Genomic DNA, 21703 nt, shown 5'->3' with positions numbered 1-21703 from the left:
TGATCTGCTCTGTAGTGGGTGCTTGGCTTTTAGTCGGCGTTCTGTGCAAAGTTTTAAAGATGTCGCTTTGACTGCGATTTATTTAAGTTGGTTCGTTTCTTTTCTTTGAATGCAGAGATGGGCTCGAAGGGCTCGATGGGCTCGGCTCTCGTGCCTCCCAAACGTTGTCCCACGACGGCCGCGTCAGAGGCAGGGCGGCGTACTTTGCACGTGCACGAGCTGGATTTTGCAGCGAGATGGTATATTAAATTTGACTTTGAATAAAAAGACTAATTACAGTGTGTTTCTGGGTTTTTTTTAGGTTGAATTCAGATGGGATCTTTTAATTTACAAACTGTAGACTTATTGCTGGCCCTTATCAGTCATTTATAATTTTCTCGGGACCTTTTGCCCAGCTTAGAGAAAAACCTCCCCTCATTATTTTAATAATCTAGAACTTAATTGGAACGAGTTATTTAACCGTTAACACTATGAGGAATTGTAATATTAAACCTTCAAATGATAACGGAATGGTTATTATCTGGTTTCTATTAGAAATCATGTTGAATATTAATGCCACCGGTTCTAACAATGAGCCTATTATGTCGGCCATCACAGTCGCTGAATTAATCATTAAACAACAGATGAAATGGCGCAGACGACAGCTCCACGAAACACCAAGACTGGAGGGAAAACTCATTGTGACGGCCAGATAAAGAGCTCGCCACTTCAGCTGCACTGACTAATGAATGAGCTGAGGACATCCCAGCCATCAAATGCCTTTAAGTAAATATACACCGATCAGGCCTAACATTATGACCACCTTCCTATTATTGTGCAGGTCTCCCTTGTGTCTCCTATGCCATGGAATGACTTTGCCATATGGGTTGTCCTCTGTGGATCATCCCACAGATACTTGTTCAGTTTGGGATCTGGTGAATCTGGAGGCCAGGTCAACACCTTGCTTGCTGGGGATGGCTGCTGCCATCAAGGAGTGTCATTGCTATGGGGTGGGGGTGCCTGGTCTGGTCTAGGTGGGTGCTACATGTCTAAGTAACATTCACACGGATGAATGCCAGGCCCGAAAGTTTCCCAACAGAACATTGAATGGTCACAAGATGGTCAATGTTACTTACTTCACCTGTCAGTGCTCATAATGTTATGGCTGATCTCTGTATATAACTAACATTAAATTAATAGGGTGTACTCAATCTTTGCACATACAGAGGAATAACAACTGTATTCCCACCGTTTTCATTCATTTATTATATTATGTACATTTTTATATGAATTCAAGCATTTTCAATAAACCTCCACTCAACTCAGTCTTGTATGAAAATAAATACTATTCAGAAACGCCTGAACTGAACAACCTAACAGGTCTGCAGTGCAGTATGTATGAAAAGTCTTTTTTTTTTTTTGTGTCAAGTGGAAACAGTAACTCTACAGAACGAGCAAAACTAAGTGCCAAAACAGAAGAGATTCATTCTGTTTAATGATTAGGAGGTAATTCCTGTCAGTCTGCTGTTAATGTCACTGCGCTTTTATGCTTTATCCACAGTGTGTCTGTGCCATAACACAGAGAGGCGGGGAAAAAAAACAAAAAAGATTATGCAACATCTTAATAACGGAGGAAACGCACAACTTTACAAACACGTAAAAAAAAGCCAGAGAGGCGGTAAAGGAAAAAGCCTTAAAGCATCTAAATCTTTCTTCATTCTCCACACAGTTAACCAAGTTTAATCTCCAACGATTAGCAGTTCTGCTGTCTTTCACGTGCTGATAAACTTTCTGTGTGAAAGACGCAGCCTTCTCACAGTCTGGCCAAAGAAAACAACAAGTTCCTATTTTCCGGTAGGTCCCTAAAAACGGAAATCATGAGACACTTCGGCAGGCACTTCTGTATTTGTTGAAGATGATCTTAATGTTTGTAGACAGTCAGCTATATAAAAAAAGAAAGCTCCTTCACATTTTCTCCTTGATGCTATGTGATCAGAGGTATATGGAAGTCTGCGTTGTCAAAGAGGAGCGGCCTTTTGACAGGAGAAGGGTCCTTGTCAGCCTTGTGCAGGAGTTTAAACAACCCTGTTCCGATATTCATTGGAATCCCCATAATGATGCACTCGGACACACCTGAAACAGGAAACACAGGGAACGTTCAGACCGACACTTAAGTCACAAACTTGAGTTTCATTGCACGGATGAAGCAGCAGTTTACCGCAGACTGAGTCCTTCTGTCCGAAATAGGCTGCGTCGAAGAGGTGATCGGCTGTTTTCTCGAAGGAGGCCAGCATGAGGACGCTCTCCTTCATCTTGGCTAAACCGAACCTGGTGATTCCCAGAATCTCCCCCTTTATAGACAGAAGGCAGCAGCAATTTTTACTGCACTACAGCACAAGAAGACACATGGATACACCCAAATATATAGTACACAGATCAATGGACCGTACCTTATAGGACATGAGGTCTGCAAGAAGCATGACGTGACGTCGGTCAATACTCATCCCGTGGTTCACCATGGTGTACTGAATCTCATTGATGATGGTGGATCGAGCAGCCTCAATACCCAAGGTCTTTTCAACCTAGAGAAATATGTCGATGTCAAGTTATTTACAAGGCACATTTAACATCAAACCCTGAGTAACCAAATATAAAACATACACCAATCAGACAAAACATTATGACCACCTTCCTAACATTTTGTAGGTGCCTCCAAAATAGTTGTGACTCATCAGAGAATGGACATGGGCCTTCTGAGCGTGTCCTATGGTGTCTGGCAACACAATGTTGTTAGGGGGAGGGGGGGGGTCAGGGGGGTGTGTCTGTGTCAGGCTGCATCCTGCTGGGGATGGCTGCTACCATCAAGGAGTGTCATTGCTATTCGGTGGGGGGTGCCTGGTCTGGTCTAGGTGGGTGCTACGTGTCTAAGGCCCTGTCCACACGTAAACGCAAATACGCCACAACGGAGGTTTTTTTAATCGTTTTGGCCGAGCGTCCACACGTATCCTGTAAACGCATAGCCCTAAAACGCACTTTTCTGAAAACGGGTCCCAGGGTGGAGAAATTCGAAAACGCAGCTCCTGCGTTTTCTTGTGGACGGGGAAAACGGGAAAACGATGACGTCATCGCCACACTCCCGAGCAGCCTTCCACATCCCGCGAGACGTCTCGTAACAACATCAACAACAATGGCGGACTACATGCTAGTTTTCATGCTGGAGACGATATTGAGCCTATTAGGTTTACTAGGGCAAAATATCATGCTCCTGTGCCACAACGCTGAGCAAAAAAGGGGATTTGTAAACAGCGCTCAAGCTTTGTGCGCATGCTCCGCATCTTCCTCTCCATTTTTGGTGATTTTCTGAAACCGAAACAGCGCCACTTACAGGCCTGGAATAGGAAGTAGCGTTTTCGGTCGAGCAGAAACGGACCCGTGTGGAAGCGGATATTTCTTGAAACGATGACGTCGAAAACGGAGAGGAAAAAGATCGTTTTTGTACGTGTGGACAGGGCCTAAGTAACATCCACACCAATGAATGCCAGGTCCAACAGTTTCCCAGCAGAACTTTGAATTGTCACGACATGGTCAATGCTATTCACTTCTCCTGTCAGTGGTCATAATGTTGTGGCTGTTCAGTGTATACAAAGACAATGAAGAGGTAAAAACAATGCTAAGGCAGCTGAGAAATCTCCCCTGTGCTTCAGAGGACAGTGGTCAGCAGACCTGAGTGACCTTAACGGTACGTCTACTTATAGGAGATCAGACCGATACGTTGGAGCCAGGGCATTCAGGGATTTACAGGCAAGCACTAAAATCTTAAAATCAATCGTATCAACCTACTGGGAGTCAGAGAGAGGAGGTCAGTGTCGGGGAGATATGCTTTTATTTGCATGTTCTGAAGAAAGTCAAGCTGCAGCATTCTGCACCAACTTTAAGCGTGGAAGAGAGGCCTTGATAACACCAGCATAGAGGGCATTTATAGAGTCAAGATGGGATGAGAGTAAAAATAAATAAGTGGATGATCCTTTTAAAAATCTTTAAAAGATAAAAAAAAAAAAAAAAAGACTCTCCCTGCTGAAAACTAGTCCCTGCAGTCGCCCAATAAACCAGTCACATGGTAATTTGTTTCTGTACAGTTTGTATTTTACTGATAAATTCAAGATTCATTTATTCCTACAGTGCAGATTTCCAGCCAGGATCCCTTTTTAACATTCAGCAGTGGATATATATATTTGAAAATGGGAGCTCACACTGAGGAGACAAATATATAATCAAACCGCTAACCCTCAGTGGCGGCGACAACAGTAACTTTGTGCTGCCTCCAGGTCTTTCCTTTGATTTGCTGAGTCGGTGACACTAAAAAGCACGGTTCATGGACAAATCTTTCTGTTGTCAGATGAATGCATGCGGATAAAGTGAGCTGATTTGATAACGGGCTGTGCTGATTAAAGCAGGAAACTATAAACACTTGAGCCACGGACAGGCTATGAAATCATTACTAATCTGACAAGAGAAATGGAAATGAGTCACTGCAACGCAACACAACACGAGTTACACTAGCAGGTCAGAACCATAGACTGTATATAAATATGGACACCGCGTCCCCACTTCCTTGCATTGGCTAAACTGACGCCATTTTCCCAGAGATACGAGCAGCGCCATCTTGCGAGTTTGGAGCCAGAGTCTGATCATTACGGTCCAAGATCGATGACCCTACCATACTTCCTCCAGACTCACTCATGTTTTCGTTTAATTAATACTACGCTCTCTGTCTGTCACGGTCCCACGGGATCGCTTAACAGAGCATTTGGCATGGGAACAGGTGGTCGCCATTATGTCACATTGTGGCATAAAATACAATCATTTACTCACCCATATAACTTTTGTGTCATTTGTATTCCTTCGGGAGATATTTAGATCTGTGTATATCCATATAGTGGGAGTGACTGGGGCACCGAAACGTAGCCTCTAAATAACGCATTATCTGCCGCAAAACTCGTTCATTTCACCAATATTTTGTTATCGTACGCTAGTGCTATTCCCCGTTGAGTCCGGAATTACCCGTTATCGTCATCCGGGGTCTGTAGATTGACCTACAGACCCCGGATGATGTCTTCTGACCTCGATGATTTCGTCTCTGTAATTTGCTACTGCTATGGTTCCTCCACAACCTCAGAACCGGATAAATAACATTCATAAATGTTGTAAAAAACTATCAGTAGTAGGACTCAACGGGGAATAGCAGTAGCGTACAATAACAAAATATTGGCAAAATGAACGAGTTTCGCGGCAGATAATGCGTTATTTAGAGGCTGAGTTTCGGTGCCCCAGTCACTCCCACTATGTGGATATACGCTTATCTAATAACACAGAGAAGGAGGCTGCACATCAACTATTTGCTGGTGAATTTCATTGTCTAAAGTTATTAGACCTTTAGCTACTACACACGGACAAGGCTTCAAAGACATACTGCATATTTTACCCGGCTATAAAACGCTATTGACGGTGTAGATTTATATACATATCTGCAGCGCACAGTGTTGATAAGGTCACGTGTAGATGTTCAGTTCTGTTGTGTTTTATTAGTTGACATCGTTGATGTGTTTTGGGTTTTTTTTTGTTTTTTTGTCGAGCGAGAGCAGCATATTAGAAGTGTCAGACTGACAGTGTTCGTGGTGTTGATGTGGTCTACGGCTGACAGCAGTTTGTCTTCAAAGGGTTAGGGTTAGTTTGTGATGAGTCACAGCTTCAATTACCTGGCAGAAAAGCCTTCAAAGCTTCTTTTGTGTGAGACGCTACAATATGTATTCAGGTCAAGGATATAGACGTCATTATTGCAAAGCATTACTTTCTACTGTGTTTTCATATGTGACGACTGTATGACATCATATAGGCCTCAAATTGCTTTGACCTACATTTCTCACTGGCTTAGGTGTAAGTCTGCACAGAACAAACCGTCATTCATTACTATTCTCGTCATAGATGTAGGGCAGCTGTTGGACCAAAACGACAACACAGTCGCGACTTAAACCTCCCATCACATACCTCGTACGTGTTGTTTGAAGTGGTCCTGCTTCCGTTGACTCCATGCGTTGCCATGACGGCTCTCAGGTTGTCGCCCTCCACCAGTAGTTTGTACTTGTTCTTGCCGCTCTGCTCGTCGATGTGAATGACGGCCCGGGAAACTTCAGGTATTCCCTGAACCACCACCTTCCGAGTGAGAAAGGAGAACAGTGTTTAGCTGTTAAGAAAAAAACACAGCTCCATTTTTTATTTATTTATTTTTTTTTTTGCCCGAGGGCTCTGCTGCTGTTCTGAGATCAAACGAGCTGTCAACACGCATTTAGGAACGCTAGTTAAAACATCACAGCGCTTTCTTCCCCGACCTTATTCCTATTCAGGAACAGACATGTGAATCTTAACTCAAAACGTCTGAGGGTTAAGATCTGTGCAGTATATAACACCCTCTGTTTTTAGACCTTTTTTTCAGCTATTTCTAGTTTCAGGTTGGTGCACGTTAGAGAACTTCTGCACATGAAGAGAAAACAGATGTTCTCAGTCTCTTGTTTTACATATTTCAAAGATTTTTTTTGTCAATTCTGTCTATATATATTCATCTAATCAACCACAGACTGTATAAAGATGGACATTGAGACAGCTCCTTAAAGGCAAAGCCAAAGCAAGTAGAGCTCCCCCTGGTGGCTGGCTGCAGTATATGTCATAAGCTCCACCCCCTCCATGTTAGTGGATGGGACTTGGGCCAAACTAAAACACTAAAATACATGTCAAATAAGAAAAATTTCAAGATGGTTTCGGTCATTTTAGGTAGTTACTATAATGCTGAAGTATTTTCAAGTGTGGGCGGGTCATCGATAACGCGCAATACAGTTCGACCAATGGAAGGAAGTGGAGACGTTTTGTCCATATTTTTTGTATATATTTTATATTTTATACTGGGATCTGAACAGTCAAATATACAAATATTTTCACAACAACACGATCAGCATGACTCAGGAGAGGCCAGCTCTAAACCACAGTTTAGAATCTTTGAATTAGCTTGCTTGCCAATAGTAGCTCTTCCTTTTTTCCCTTTTGAATAACAAACACAGTCTGCCAGCAACTCCTTGGAGGAAGAGTATATACATGTATAGCTGGAAGCTGGCTGTAGTCTTTGCGGTGACTTCAAGGGCAACCTTTCAGTTCACACACAGGCAACGTTACAGTCAGCCTTTGTTGCTGGAAGATCTTTGATGTCGGCTTATTGTGCCGTGGAATTTGGTCCTTTATTTCTTTTAAGTGTAAATCAAATGATAAAGTGTGACATGAAAGATCTCACATCCCTTGACAAACCCAGAGTATTATGAACCAGAGAAGCAGATCTTCTCTTTCTTTTTAATTCAATGCTCTCATCAAACTCCTTCCTCGTGCAGCGTCAGGAAGCTGTACTTCATGGTATAGATCTACTGTACGCTACTTGTTTGTCACCAAAGGGTAGTCAGACAAAGTAAAGAACCAGTTGTTGAGCATAATAAAGATAATTTTCTCCAGAACAAAACAGAGCTGAATGTTTTGTTTCACTGGTTGTATTTTCTAAAGCAGCTTCATACATCAGACGCCAGATCCTCACCTTGGGAAGCTCTTCTTTTAAAGACTGCAGCACGTAGTACATAGAGCTTTTGCTGTTCTCTCGGGGAGACACGCACACCACCGCCTCGCCGTGCACGGCAATGTCTCCTGGCTTGACTCGGAGTTTCGACATGCAGATGGAGTAACGTACCGTTTCTGCATTCACCTGGAAGTTAAAAGCACCCACCCGCTCTCCCGTTAATGCTCAACTCATAAGACAGAATCACTCATCTATGACCAACAGACCATTAAGTGTGAGAGCGCTCTGCTGGAGCTGCTGCTGTTAAGCAACGGATATATTCACCTGTTGCACTATTCAGAGATAAAGATGAAGGTATTCTCCATTTTATTCTCCCATATGTTATGAAGTAACAGATTTCTGGTCTTTATTAATCCAACAGCAAAGTGAGAGCCAATTTGCCAATTACAGGAAAGTGCCACTCTGAACTTCTCTTCCCTTTTACTCCTACTTACTTACTTACTTTTGTGTTTGCATCGAAAAGCCGTCAGCTAGCTTGGCATGAATATCAGAAATGGGGAACCAGCTAGCCTGGATCTCTCCAAGACAAAATCAGCTGCTCTAAAACTCACAAAAACAACCATGTGCTGTTGTTACACTTTGGCTTTTGTACAACTTAAACATCTAGCTACACCAGCCAGCGTAGTTGGTGCAGCTAGATGTAATTGCGTAGCTGCAAGACAGGTCTCCATTTCAACTTGTGTGGAAAGACTTCAAACTATGTACCTGTGTTTAAATTGTGTCGGTAGGCCAAGTAAAACCAGACTTAGGATAAATGATTTATGCCATACTTATTCCTAATACTGACGTCACATTTGGCGCAGGAAGAAACAGTACTCTCAAGCATACATGACACCTTTCCTATTTGGTGGAAAAATGAAATCAACCAATCAAAAAATTCTATGGTGATGCATGGCATAAGGTTGCTGAGGAAAAGGTTGTGGGAGTGATGGGACATTTAGATATTACTTACCGCGTGCATGTATAAAATGTAAATAGGTGTAAGTAATTTGTTGTTTGTTAAATTTGTACGAAGGTTTTGGGAATTTACAATACATATTTGCTTTGTAAGTTATAAAAATGGTTTGTTTTTTTGTTTTTGTTTTTTTAATCTAAATTACTCCCGATTTTTTTGTTTTTGGAGTGATTTTAGTTTCAAATTAATTATTTTATTTTACTAGATTTTTACTTACATTTTATCTATATTTTATTTGATTTATTTGATTTTATTTTTATTCGAATTTTATTTGATTTTATTTTTATTATGATTTGATTTTAATTTTTATTTGATTTTTTATTTTATTCCATTTTATTTTATTCCATTTTTATTTGATTTTTTATTTTATTAAATTTTTATTTGATTTTTATTTTATTCGATTTTTTTATTTTCAAGAGTGTTTCTTTATGTGCAACTGAGCTACTGTGACCAAGCAATTTCCCTTGTGGATGAATGATGTCTAAGTCTATGGTAAACAGTTTCTAAGGTGAAATATAAGGTAAAATCAAAAGTAGTCAAAAACAGACAATTACACCCTTGATCCCGGAGGGTTAAAGTGTTTATCTGTGACATTGTACAGTATGATTTGATAGTTGGAGTCATTATTTCTCTTTCTTCAAATGAGCTTATATTACCCACTGTTGGCGATGGCTGTGTAAATAAGAATGTTGTTTTACCTCCAGTCGCAGCAGCCTTATTCTCTCCAGAGACAATTTCACCAAGATGAAGCAGTCATCTGGGAGAAAAACCTCTTCTATGTACTCAGAAATCTGAAGAGGACAAAAAAAATAAGAAAAAAGAAATGGGGACTTGGCTTTATTACAGTACTTCAACTTGTCTCACGTGTCCTTTAGCCACATGCTCTTATCTAAGGGCACACATTTAATGATAAAGCTGAATACCTCCCCCAGAAGAGTTTTCTCAATTCTCCCCTTCACCAGCCTGGCGAAGTCGGCGTCGTCTTCAATGTCCAAATGGGCCGTTATTATAGGAGTGCTGCGGGGCGAGTGGAAGACTTTCAATTGATTATTTAAAACAAATAAGGGGCGCAGGCATTACTGACAATGACACTTAGAAACCTGATCAACATAATGCCTCAACGGCAGCGGGTCAAGCCCTTTCAGAGTGACGACGGGCAGAAAATGTCAAACGCAAGAAGTGCTCCCATTCAATTCAGAGAACAAGATGGTCGTGAATGAGTTCGTGCTCCATCTGGCAGCAATAATCTCCCACGAATGTCCGGAGACATCGACAAAAAAGCTCTCAGCCACTTTCTTCTTCTTCTCTTTCTTCTCCTCCACTCAGCTTTGACCGAGGCAGCATAAAGGTACATCTCTGTAATTACTTATCCTACCTGATGTTCTTGGAGGCGTTGATGATTTCTTTGATGCGAGGCACCCCCAGGGTGATGTTCATCGACGCTACGCCGGCGAAGTGAAAGGTTTTCAGGGTCATCTGAGTGCCGGGCTCTCCGATGCTCTGGGCGCACAGGGCTCCTACTGCTGAGCCCGGCTCCATCTGGGCTCTGTACAGGTAAACACATCACAACAAACGACGCTCACAACTTAAGTACTTTACAGAACTATTGTATACTTTCCTAATATTGTGTAGGTCTCCCTTGTGCCTCCAAAACAGTTATCATCAGAGAATGGACATGGGCCTTCTGAGGGGAGGGGCCTCTGTGGATCATCCCACAGACACTTGATCAGTTTGGGATCTAGTGAATTTTGAGGCCAGATCAACACCTTGTGCTGTTCTCCATGTTTTTTTGTGGTTGCATCCTGCTGGGGATGGCGGCTGCCATCAAGGAGTGTCATTGCTATGGGGTGGGGGTGCCTGGTCTGGTCTAGGTGGGTGCTACATGTCTAAGTAACATCCACACCAATGAATGACAGGTCCAAAAGTTTGGCTTAAAGATGTATACCACAGAGCTATTTACAAGAAACAGATCCAAAAACCTTGATCCTTACTTTAACGGCCTTTAGCTCGGTTTAGCAGACAGAGAAAAACACAGAAATAAAAACTTATTGTTGACAATTCTCATTTTAGGCTGGAAAAAAAATAACCAAATTAAAATCTGAATTTGAGCTCCAACAATCTAGCACAGCTCCTGTGACCAAAATGTCACAGGTCAGTCAAGTATTTGGGAAATTACGCCAATTTAGTAACTGTGCCTCTGTACACCACCACAGTGGATTTAAAAGGAAGTTATTAAAATGTGGCAGTAGTTCAGACTCCCTCCATTTCCTCAGGTTTAAAACTAACTGACTGAAAAGCAGGTTCAAGGCCATTTGTCGCCTAAGGAGATAAAAGGAGCTGGAAGGTTTCTGACTTTTGTGACGCGAGGCTTTTCCTTCAGTGCAGCAATCAGAGTTAATGTGAGGTTTGGAGTGAAACGTCTAGACAACTTTTGGAACGGCTGTAAAGAAGTTTGGTGCAGGCTTGAATGTTCTCCTCAGGGTCAATTGTAACTTCTTGCGTGATTTTCTAAGAGGTGCTTTCACACCTAGGTTGAAACTAGAAGCGTTTATCCCAGCAGCAATCGCGCTGTAGCGAAAGAAATGAACTTAGCTGAGACCGGTTAGAGAGGGTGGTATCAGCCCGATTGCACCCTCTTCCCTGTAGCATTCGTTTGCAGTGTGAACACACGTTCTACCTACTAATTATACAACAGAGTAATTTACCTGTTGCATCAAACAGCTTCTCATCATACATATGTAAAAAGTTATTTTCTACACAAAGCCTGGATGATTAATTAATACAAAACACTGGTGCAATACAAACAAGCTCTGCAGCACCTGGCTTGACGTATGAACTAGATCTTCTCTGGCTTTACTTACTTTGAGGGATTTTGCAGCATCATTAGTGGCTCATTTACATAGTGTCCCTCCATTTCTCTTATCATGTTTCATTACCCAAGCAAAACTGTGAGCTAACTATGCTGCAACCGTTCACTGTTTAACACAACAATGAGAACTTTTGCATTTGTGCATTTGTGTGGGGACACAAAATCAATCCAAGATTTAGGTTTGTAAACGCGTGACACAGAAGAACACTCGGGGACGCGAGCCTCATACCTCATGTACTTGTCTCTGCAGGTTTCAAGAAACTTCTCCAGCTGGGTGGGGGTGATACGGTCCAGCTGATAGAGAACTTTGGGCTGCAATACAAAGATCAGGGATCAGTTAATGTAAACAGTTGTAAATAGCTTGGTTGTTTGCAAAATTTTTACGTAAGCTTTTGAAATTCACAGTTTAGATTTGCATTCTAAGTTATAAAAAATAGCTCGTTAAACATGTTTGTGGTTTCCACAGTGGAAAATCTAAGTTTTTCCTGCTCTGATTTTATGTTTTTAGCGTGGTTTTAGGTCCGATGTGTTAGTACAGTAGGTTAAAATTAAAAAATAACAGTAAAGTCACACATGTGAGGTTGTGCTGAAAAGAATGACACCAAACAAGGCAAGGTAAACTGTTTTTAAGATGAAATATGAAGGTAAAGTAGTACAAAATGGCCAGTTATGCACTGGCCAGATCAATAGGTACACTAGTGACAACTAATGCATTAATCCTGCACTTAAAAAAAATAAGTTTATGTTGAAACTACGACTCAACGGTACTACAAACCACAACCTCCAAAACCTTTAGAGCAGGACTGTTTTATTTGAATGCATTGGTTTTCACTGGTGTACCTAATAAACTGGCAATGGAGTGTATGTAAACTTAATCTATGCGGCCTACCTCACTAGTGCCGTTGTCATTGATGCCGTACTTGTCTCTGGTCTTCTTGATCCTCTCTGAAACGCCCTTGATGAATTTCTTTATCTCCTATAGTTGAGATCAGAGAGAATTAATTAACTTTCAATAACGTGAGCAAAGGCAGACTGCATAAAGCTTGACACATGGTACTCATGCAGTTGTTAGAAGGCACAGGTACAGAACAGTCAAGACGTGGAGAATGCACCGTATTGAAAACTATCAGTAGTGCTTCAAATAGAGGAGTCAGAAGTCGAAGCGTCAAACCGAGTACAAGGACAGAAGATTATATATATATAAAAAAACGAAACAGCAACAGTTATTATCTGTTCGCTGACACACCATTCTTCATTCAGTTAAAAACCACAAACCAGCATGCTCAATCACTGTACCTCCAGGTACTTCTCTGAGCCTGTGTCAGTTAATTCCTTCACAGGAGGGAAGGGAAAAGTTCACAAGTATTAACAATTAGCACACACAGTAATTAAGCTTAGAGTTCATGGCTGAGGATGTCTCTGTTCTCTAATAGCTGCATCCCAGACAACAGCTTTTTTTTTTTTCTTAAGGAAGCGTAATTACTTTTTACACTAATTGCCATGTTGTTATACCCCATTATATAATTAAAACCATAGGAAGAGATGGGGAGGGAAACAGTTGAAATTATACGTTTTTAATTATATTGCTGCACCGTGACCACAGGAGGGGCGATGAACATCTCTGTGGACTATTAACCACATTAATCACAAAAACACAACAGAACAGCAGAGCCAGAAAAATTAAACCAACAAAACCGAAGCTTCCCAAAAGTTTCCTAACCCTTGTAGAAAAAGATAATTAATTCTCAGTTACAGGTGGATGTAATGTCAGAGTTGGGATTTTTTTCAGAGGGTTTCTCGCTGCAGGAAATATGACTAGAAGAAAGAAACACTGGCTATGTTTACATGGATAAATAAAATGAACTTTTTGTATTTGTGCCGTATCTCCGTGTTTGCCTACTGTGGAGAGTGGAGTGTGCAGTGAAGGAAACATAAAAGAAGACGTTTCTTTCTCCTTCTTTGCTGACAACACTGAATATAATTAACAATACAAAAGGCTGATCAACGTGGACAGGGACGAAAACATGTTTTTTTCCGCCCACTCCTTTCAAACACTTGCGTGAACATCTTGTTTTTCTACCGCCGTGTTTCTGTCCTTTGCAGAAACTTGTTGCGTCACCTGGCGGTCAACCAGAGGAATGGATGGATTATCAAAGTCTTGCACCAGTGCTCTCAATCCAACTGAAAACTCTCTCTAGTTTGGTCTGTTCCAACAACGAGTGGTTGAATGAGGCATCATTTTTGCTCTGTCTGATTTTTAGCAAGACACTAGTGTCCATGTAAATGCAGCCACTGGCAAATCTGGAGCAAATCATCCTTTGTATTCATACCAATGAACCCAACTGCTCTTAAATCCCTCTGGCATTTTAAAAGATGAAGCAGAAAACAATAATTATATGTTTCTCAGCAAAAAAATAATCATTAAAAGATCAAAACTATTACACGTAATGCATCCTCCTTGTAAAAAAGGTATTTGTATCATACTTTTATTCAGCACATTCTACAACATTTTCAAAACATTAGCGGCTTTTCACACAAATCCTTAAAGAAGGTAAAGGGAACAGAGCTGGAGTGGTTCTGCACTGAGGCATGGGCTAAAATTCCTCCAAGCCGCTGTAGATGACGGACCAGCAGTTACCGGAAACGTTTAGTTGCACAAGGGAGTCACAGCAGATACTGAAAACAAGGGTTCACATACTCTTGCAACTCACATATAGATATGCCAGGGGTCGCGTTAACTGAATATTTTCCGTCATGGACCGTTTTTTTTTTTTTTTAAACGGTGACGGAAAAATCTGAAGGCAATCTGTCACTTTGACAGATTGCAATTCACACCCCTGACCACTTGGTGGCGAGTGAGCATATAACTGGCTCTTGTCTCTCTTGATTAGAAGTTTAAAACCCGGATCTTTCGAGGGATTCGGATCATTCTGAGTCACTCGCTGATGTGAGCAGGGTTGTGCGAGTCACTTGAGTCATTTGACCCAAAATGGGCCGACTGCGAAAGAAAGTGTTTCACTCGAGACATTACAAAGCATAGAAACACCTCACAACGGATTATTACAGTTACTTGTTATTGCCATTTATCAGTTCATTATGATCATGTAAACGTGGCCACTGAAAATTTGTGCGTTTGTGTTTTCTCTGAGATGAGAATGGCGCTTCGCTCGGCAGAGAAACGAAACTTATCCCTGCTCTCGGTTAAGCAGGGATCCACGAGCAGCGGTTATGAGTCGGTTATGTTTCGTTTCTCTGCGTATTGCGCGTACGTGAGTGAGTGTCTGAGTGCCTTAGTTTGCTAGTGGTCAAGTCGGGTAGTACGTTTTGTTTCTCTGCTGAGTGAGATGTAAGATGTTTGAATGGTGCCGTTTATTGAATACATAACAAACGTGGTAGGACTCAACTGAGCCGGTTAAATAGACGTCGAGATTCATGATTCTTGAGTCAGTCGTCTTTGATAGCCGGATATATGAGCCGAATCTTTTTTTCCACCGCTACTGAAAATTAATTAAAAATGAATGAAAATTAAATGCTACTGAATGTGTCATTATTATCTTTTTTTTTTTTTTTAATTAAAGTGAAGGGTAAAAATAGATTATGATGGGATTTTTATGACCCTGTCAGTCAAAATGACAGACAGTGAGATATACATACAAATGATTCAATTTTCTTTAATAAATAAAAGCAGAGGTATAATATTTCAGTTTCATTTGCTTGATTGGCTTCTCTTTGTCTACTTTCAGGACTTGTGTGAAACACCACTGATGCTTTGAGTCGCCTTTATGCAAAAATGTAGAAAGTTCTGAGCAGCACTGTTTATAAATCAATGTGACTTTGACAGAGAGTGCACCGTTACCTCCAAGTAGCTGTCTCTGCAGCACAGGAAGTCAGCTCTTTTCATGATGGCATCGGCGGTGAGGACCAGCTCGTTCTGACTGAGGGCGGGCTGATCTGGACACGTGTAGACCGCCTAGGAGGGAAACCATAAATGGGTTGTTAGATTACCATTAATTAGGGAGAAAAAGCGGAATCCTGAAATTATTCCTCCAATTACTCCCCCGCTGGTCATTTAAAACTGAAGAAGCCGTTGGGATGAGTGGCAAACGCCTTCAACATGTGACACTGTTCATTTTGCGGGTATATAATGACCTGGACTGGCTAAGCACCAGCTCCTGACAGTTGATCCTAATTACAGCTGAAACTGCTTCAACGCGGACACGAAACAAAAATGAACTATTGACCATCTCATTATATCCACTGTGATCTCCATTTACAGGCTGGGGCTTTTGCTACCATTACATCGTAATCAGGCCTCTTACCAGATGGATAGTAGCTGCATCGCTGTTAACGGATACAGGCAGATGGATGACGAACACAGGCGACCACATAACACTTTTATCGTGTTCAATCTGTTGTTTTTGCAATATATATATCAGCTTGCATTGCGCTTGTATAATATTTGACAAAAATAGCCTTGCCAATAACGAGTGAACGTAAAAAACAGAGGCTTTTCTTGCAGAGTTCCTCCTCTCCGAGATCAGTCTTTTATGCTATCAGTTACCACGCACACACACAGTAATGACAAGAAAACAGAGAAAGGGCTGAGGGCTACAGTCAATCTATTTTTGATTTCCTTTAGAGAAAGGCTCCACTCACATGGACATTGTGAAGACATAGATTGAAGCTACATTCCCAATCGCAATCCCAATCGTTTTTATTACATCAGTGTAATTGTACATGCAGGCTATGTTACCACTGTGATTACAAAGAAACCTTCAACAGCACCAGAAAGCCTAAATAATTTAGTTTTTGTTGTTTTCTACTTTCTAATCCTTGTGTTTAAAGGCTTCATTAAATCCTGGTAAATGTCATATGTTTTCTATTAGGATTACAAGATTGCTCCTTCAGGGATACGAAAAATACGTATACGTTAATAACCACTTTCCTGCGGTTGCTCTGGTACTATTTGCTGCTACTGCTTCGTATTTATATTATATTTGGGTATTGTTTATATACACTGCCTGGCCAAAAAAGAAGTCGCCACCTGGATTTAACCAAGCAAAAAGGTAGGAGCCTCCTATTGGATAATTACTGCATGGGTGATTATCTTTCAGCTGGCAACAAGTTATTTAACCCCAACTGATGCAATGAGTAGCTTCTCATTTCTTAAACAACCATGTCTAAAGACACATCCTGTGGTCGTGGAAAAGATGTTTGAGAAGGGTCAAATCATTGGCATGCATCAAGGAGAGAAAACATCTAAGGAGATTGAAGAAACTACTAAAATTGGGTTAAGAACTGTCCAACGCATTATTAAAAACTGGAAGGATAGTGGAGAACCATCGTCTTCCAGGAAAAAAAATCCTGATTGATCGTGACTGCTCATCACTTAACGTTTGATGAAATCAAATTGAAGAAAAACAACAGTAGAACTCTGGGCTATGTTTAATAGTGAAAGTAAGAACATTTCAACATGTACAATGAGAAGGGAACTCAAGGGATTGGGACTGAACAGCTGTGCAGCCTTAAGAAAACCACTAATTAGTGAGGCTAACTGGAAAACAAGGCTTCAACTTGCTAGGGAGCATAAAGATTGGAGTCTGGAGCAATGGAAGAAGGTCATGTGGTCTGATGAGTCCAGATTTACCCTGTTCCAGAGTGATGGTGGCATCAGGGTAAGAACAGAGGCAGATAAAGTGATGCACCCATCATGCCTAGTGTCTACTGTAGCCTGTGGGGGCAGTGCTATGATCTGGGGTTGCTGCAGTTGCTCAGGTCTAGGTTCAGCAACATTATGTTGCCCAAAGAATGAGGTCAGCTGACTACATGGATATACTGAATGACCAGGTTATTCCATCAATGGATTTTTCTTCCCTGACGTTCACGGGCATATTCCAAGATGACAATGTCAGGATTCATGGGGCTCAGATTGTGAAAGAGTGGTTCAGGGAGCATGAGACATCATTTTCACACATGGATTGGAAACCACAGAGTCCAGACCTTAACCCCATTGAGAATCTTTGGGATGTGCTGGAGAAGGCTTCGTGCAGTGGTCAGACTCTCCCATCATCAATACAAGGTCTTGGTGAAAAATGAATACAACACTGGATGGAAATAAATCTGGTGACATTGCAGAAGCTTATCGAAACAATGCCACAGCGAACATGTGCCGTAATCAAAGCTAAAGGTGGTCTATCTATTTATCTTACAAAGAAAATCAAGCTAAACACTTGGGAGTCTGAAATGCTGCAAAACCTGTCATTAAAGAAGTAAACTCAGCTACTCAGCTCCTGTTTGTTTCACTGATTGCAGTGAGAGAACATCCATGCAGGTGTTCGTTTCTCCAGCTTTCATTCGGCGACACTAAGCCACTGCTATGATACAGAGAAACATTTGTTCTGTGCAGGGCTGACGACAGATCTAACCTTTGTCTGTTCTGACGCTGAAAGCCACGATCGCAGACTCATCAGAACCCAAGTAACACTATAGACTTACATACTTGTCATTAAAAAAAATTAATCAGATAAAGGTATAATCATTGTTTATATGAATGCATTGCGATAAACATCAATCAGAACCAGGTAGTACTCTTTGAGCCTAACCACAAAGTGATTGATTTTATTCATCTAGACTAATTGGAAAAGGGGCTTCATCATCTTTGACAACATGCCTTCAGGAGATAAACTAATGACCTCCAGAAGACGAGAAGATATCCCTCTAGATTAGTTTTATTCAAAGTAGTTTGTAAAGCATATATTCATATTTTTGTGGATGCTTGAAAAGGATTCTGGAAATCTCTCTTTTCATGTGCAATATATATTTATTAATTCTCACATGTACTTTAATTTGCACTGTTGTTTTTATCCCTGCTGCTCTCTAGATTGTTTCAGTAGATCTTCGTTTTATTTATCCTTCATACTGTGCTGACACTGAACCTCAGGACTTAATTTCACTCTCTTTCATGTGCCTCGTGTTTTTGACAATCAAAACACTGAAACCTTGAAAAAAAAAAGCAAAAATACCTTCGTGAACTGCCGACTCTCGTTTTAACTCACCCGAATGTTGTCTAGGACTCTCTTAAACTCGAGCGGCTCATCCTTTCCTTCCATAGCAGCGGGGTCCAGGCCGTCGCCGCCGTATATAAACTGGATGATATCCCCCGTGGAGCTGCGCACAGTCAGGTCATACTGCGAGCACAAATCCTCCAGAGACTTCACCAGGCGTCTCTGTCCAAACATCAAACACAACAGACGTCACGGAGACGAATGCAACAGACATATTCAGGGACATTGTGCTGACCTGGAGGCCCTATGATGGTCCAGGTAGATATATTATATGAGAAGCAACCCTATTAAGTTGAGGCACAGTCAAGTTGCACCTGAATACACAATAAAGACTACAACCAATGATCTTCTGGCTGCATCTGTGTGAGAGGAAATAACTATTTATACCATCTATACTCTATATACTCGTGGTACTCCAGCTGTCCGGTGGCAGACAAGAAGGTCCTGCAGAGGGTAGTGAGGGGAGCAGATAAAGTAACTGGAGTCTCCTTGCCCTATGCCCAAGAACTATTCCAGAGCCGGTGCAGAAATAGGGCACGAAACATCGTCAGAGACCCTTCTCACCCTATCAATGAACTCTTAAAAATGATGCCATCAGGCAAACGACACAGAAGCATTAAAAGCAGAACCAACAGACGTCTTTCTTCCACAAGCCATTAGACTGCTGAACTTCTAATCTGATCCGGGATGAGGACAGCGCACTTTACTTAACCTTACTTTACTTATTTTAGCCAAGTCTGCACAGATCTCCAAGAGAAACGTCATTTCATTCTGCAGGTGTAGGTATGTCAAAATGACAATAAAGACTGATTTGATTTGATTTAATTACTCAAAAAGGAAAACTGAATTAGCAGGGAGGCTGGGAAGCTATAAAAGCTATATTATTGTTTAGTTTTGTTTTGTGCGTTCTGCAAAAGCTCTGAACAGCCTCTCTCTCTCGGCGACTCGTTCCTCCGCCTATTCACCATGCTAAAACAACTGAACGTCTGCTGTTGGGGGTTCAACTCGAGCCAATAGTACGGGACACACTAGGGCTACGTGTTTAGACTTGTATATATATTTAATTTGCCTGGAATTTGAGTGGAAATGTGTGGTTCAGCACCTAAGTGGGTTCGGGCTAGGGCTAGGGCTAGTGCTGCCAGTTATTCGATCTGCATCTAAAACTGTTGTTTGGACAATATTGGCAAATTAAGGCAGTCACCTGGATTCAATTCAAATAAAATAAAATAAACACTGGCTCCCTACAAACAGTGAACATTAGTCTGAGTAGATTTGAATAGATTTAATTTCCTAAATGCACGCCACGGTCCAATGATGAAACAATAAAGACATCAAAGGCCACCGCAGTTGGGCACACATGCTTTTGTCCAGCCATTTGATTTCAGTGTGGGAATACGTGTTAAGGAAGGGTGGGGGTAAATCCACGGGCATTACCTGCATGTATCCAGTCTCTGCAGTTTTCACAGCAGTGTCCACCAGGCCCTCACGACCAGCCATGGTGTGGAAGAAGAACTCTGTGGGCGTCAGACCGGAATAGAAGCTGTCGGCCACAAAGCCTTTAGCAGCGGGGAGCTGTGGAGAAAACCATCAGTGAGCCATTAAGCAAGCTTCCGAGTACTCTGCAGACGCGTGAGGCCAGAATTTCCCGGAAATGTCATTCATTATTATATTACTTATAACAGTTATATATATATATAATGAACCGTGAAAATGCATTGATGCTTTTTTTAATCAAGCAAATCTCTTGAAAGTCATCTGTTCCAAAGCAGCGCCTGGACACGACGCACTGCATTCACAACAAAGGACCAAAATCATAATTACAGACATGAGACATTCACCTTGGACCGTGTTATTGCCACTTCCAAGAAATATGTATGAGTCCCAATCAGATATAATCTCAACGAACAAATCCAAATCATAATGTGTATCGTTCCTTTGAGCAATACACAACGAGAATAATTAGAACGAATAAATGACATGCTTACTTTTGAGTGTTTTTCAAAGTGAGGTAGGGAGCGGTTCTCAAAACCATCAGGAACTCGAGAGCCACTTATGGCCTGCTGGCCCACACAGGCAATCATCTGAGAGATATTAATAAAGGACCCTGTGTGTATACAGAGGACACAAACAAAAGTAAGACAAACAAAAAGGGGGAATCTTAATGAAAATACAGGAAACAGAACACATGCAAAGGTCACAGTTTAGCATCCTGATGAGCAGAAGACCTGATTTATTCAATTTTAAATGGAAAAGAGTGATTTGATTCTTTAGTTTAAAACACATTTTGGCCAAAGAGCACTTGGTTTACACTTGTGGACATTGTGTTTTTCCTGCACACACTTGGTTATATGTTAGGGAACAAATTGGTAGAGGGACAAAAAACAAGGCCAAGGCTAATTTAACTGCAGTTTGCAGCAAACATAATCCTCTTTGTGGAAGGACAATGTACAGACAGTACAGTACAGACAATGTGTCTGGTTAGAAAGAAAAAACTTGATCAGTTTGGGATCTAGTGAATTTGGAGGCCAGGTCAACACCTTGTGCTGTTCTTCATGATTTTTTTTTAGTTGTTCCTAAAGCGTTTTTGTGTGTGTGTCAGGCTGCATCCTGCTGGGGATGGCTGCTGCCATCAAGGAGTGTCATTGCTATGGGGTGGGGGTGCCTGGTCTAGTCTGGTCTAGGTGGGTGCTACATGTCTAAGTAACATCCACACCAATGAATGCCAGGTCCAAAAGTTTCCCAGCAGAATAGTGAATTGTCACAAGATGGTCAGTGTTATTTAGTTCTCCTGTCGGTGGTTTTAATATTGTGGCTGATCGGTGTACATACGTATTATGATTTTACCAATAGTCATAGTATTTGTGTTCCAGCTGGCTTACCTTTGGAGCCACAAAGAGCCATAATCAGAGGGCTGTTGCTCTTGTCGAGCTCCCTGAGACAAGCGCTGCCAGCTCGGTCTCTGATGACGGACAGTTCTCTCAAGATAAGAGCCTAATGACAGACAGAGACATGAACATGTAACCAACCTTGGTGGCTGACACACAATCTTGGCTTTTTTTTCTTCTGCTATACATAAAGCCAGGGACAGTTATATATCATATTTCACTGTCGTCTTTGTATCTGTTCAATAGCAACTTGTCAAAAGAACCTGGACATACTTACAGCAGACA

General features: G+C 41.4%; 1 protein-coding gene across 1 annotated transcript in view; it reads right to left on the bottom strand.

Moving 5' to 3' along the window:
• Positions 1–1205: 1205 nt before the first annotated feature.
• polr3a (polymerase (RNA) III (DNA directed) polypeptide A) overlaps positions 1206–21703 on the bottom strand; it is a 32408-nt gene continuing 11910 nt past the window's right edge. The window contains exons 17-31 of the mRNA XM_084567357.1: positions 21413–21524; positions 20519–20637; positions 19968–20105; positions 18525–18695; positions 15326–15439; positions 12359–12445; positions 11699–11781; positions 9976–10146; positions 9524–9617; positions 9299–9391; positions 7607–7771; positions 6025–6189; positions 2430–2561; positions 2198–2330; positions 1206–2112 (exon numbers count right to left, since the gene is read on the bottom strand). Of these exons, the coding sequence (XP_084423483.1) occupies positions 1964–2112; positions 2198–2330; positions 2430–2561; positions 6025–6189; positions 7607–7771; positions 9299–9391; positions 9524–9617; positions 9976–10146; positions 11699–11781; positions 12359–12445; positions 15326–15439; positions 18525–18695; positions 19968–20105; positions 20519–20637; positions 21413–21524 (1926 nt within the window). The 3' untranslated portion in view covers positions 1206–1963. The remainder of the gene's footprint in view (positions 2113–2197; positions 2331–2429; positions 2562–6024; positions 6190–7606; positions 7772–9298; positions 9392–9523; positions 9618–9975; positions 10147–11698; positions 11782–12358; positions 12446–15325; positions 15440–18524; positions 18696–19967; positions 20106–20518; positions 20638–21412; positions 21525–21703) is intronic.

Source organism: Chelon labrosus (genome assembly GCF_963514085.1).
Source record: "Chelon labrosus genome assembly, chromosome: 19".
NCBI classification, from domain to species: Eukaryota; Metazoa; Chordata; class Actinopteri; order Mugiliformes; family Mugilidae; genus Chelon; species Chelon labrosus.
The sequence above is the reverse complement of the archived record's forward strand: the minus strand, read 5'-3'. Positions and strand labels throughout refer to the sequence as shown.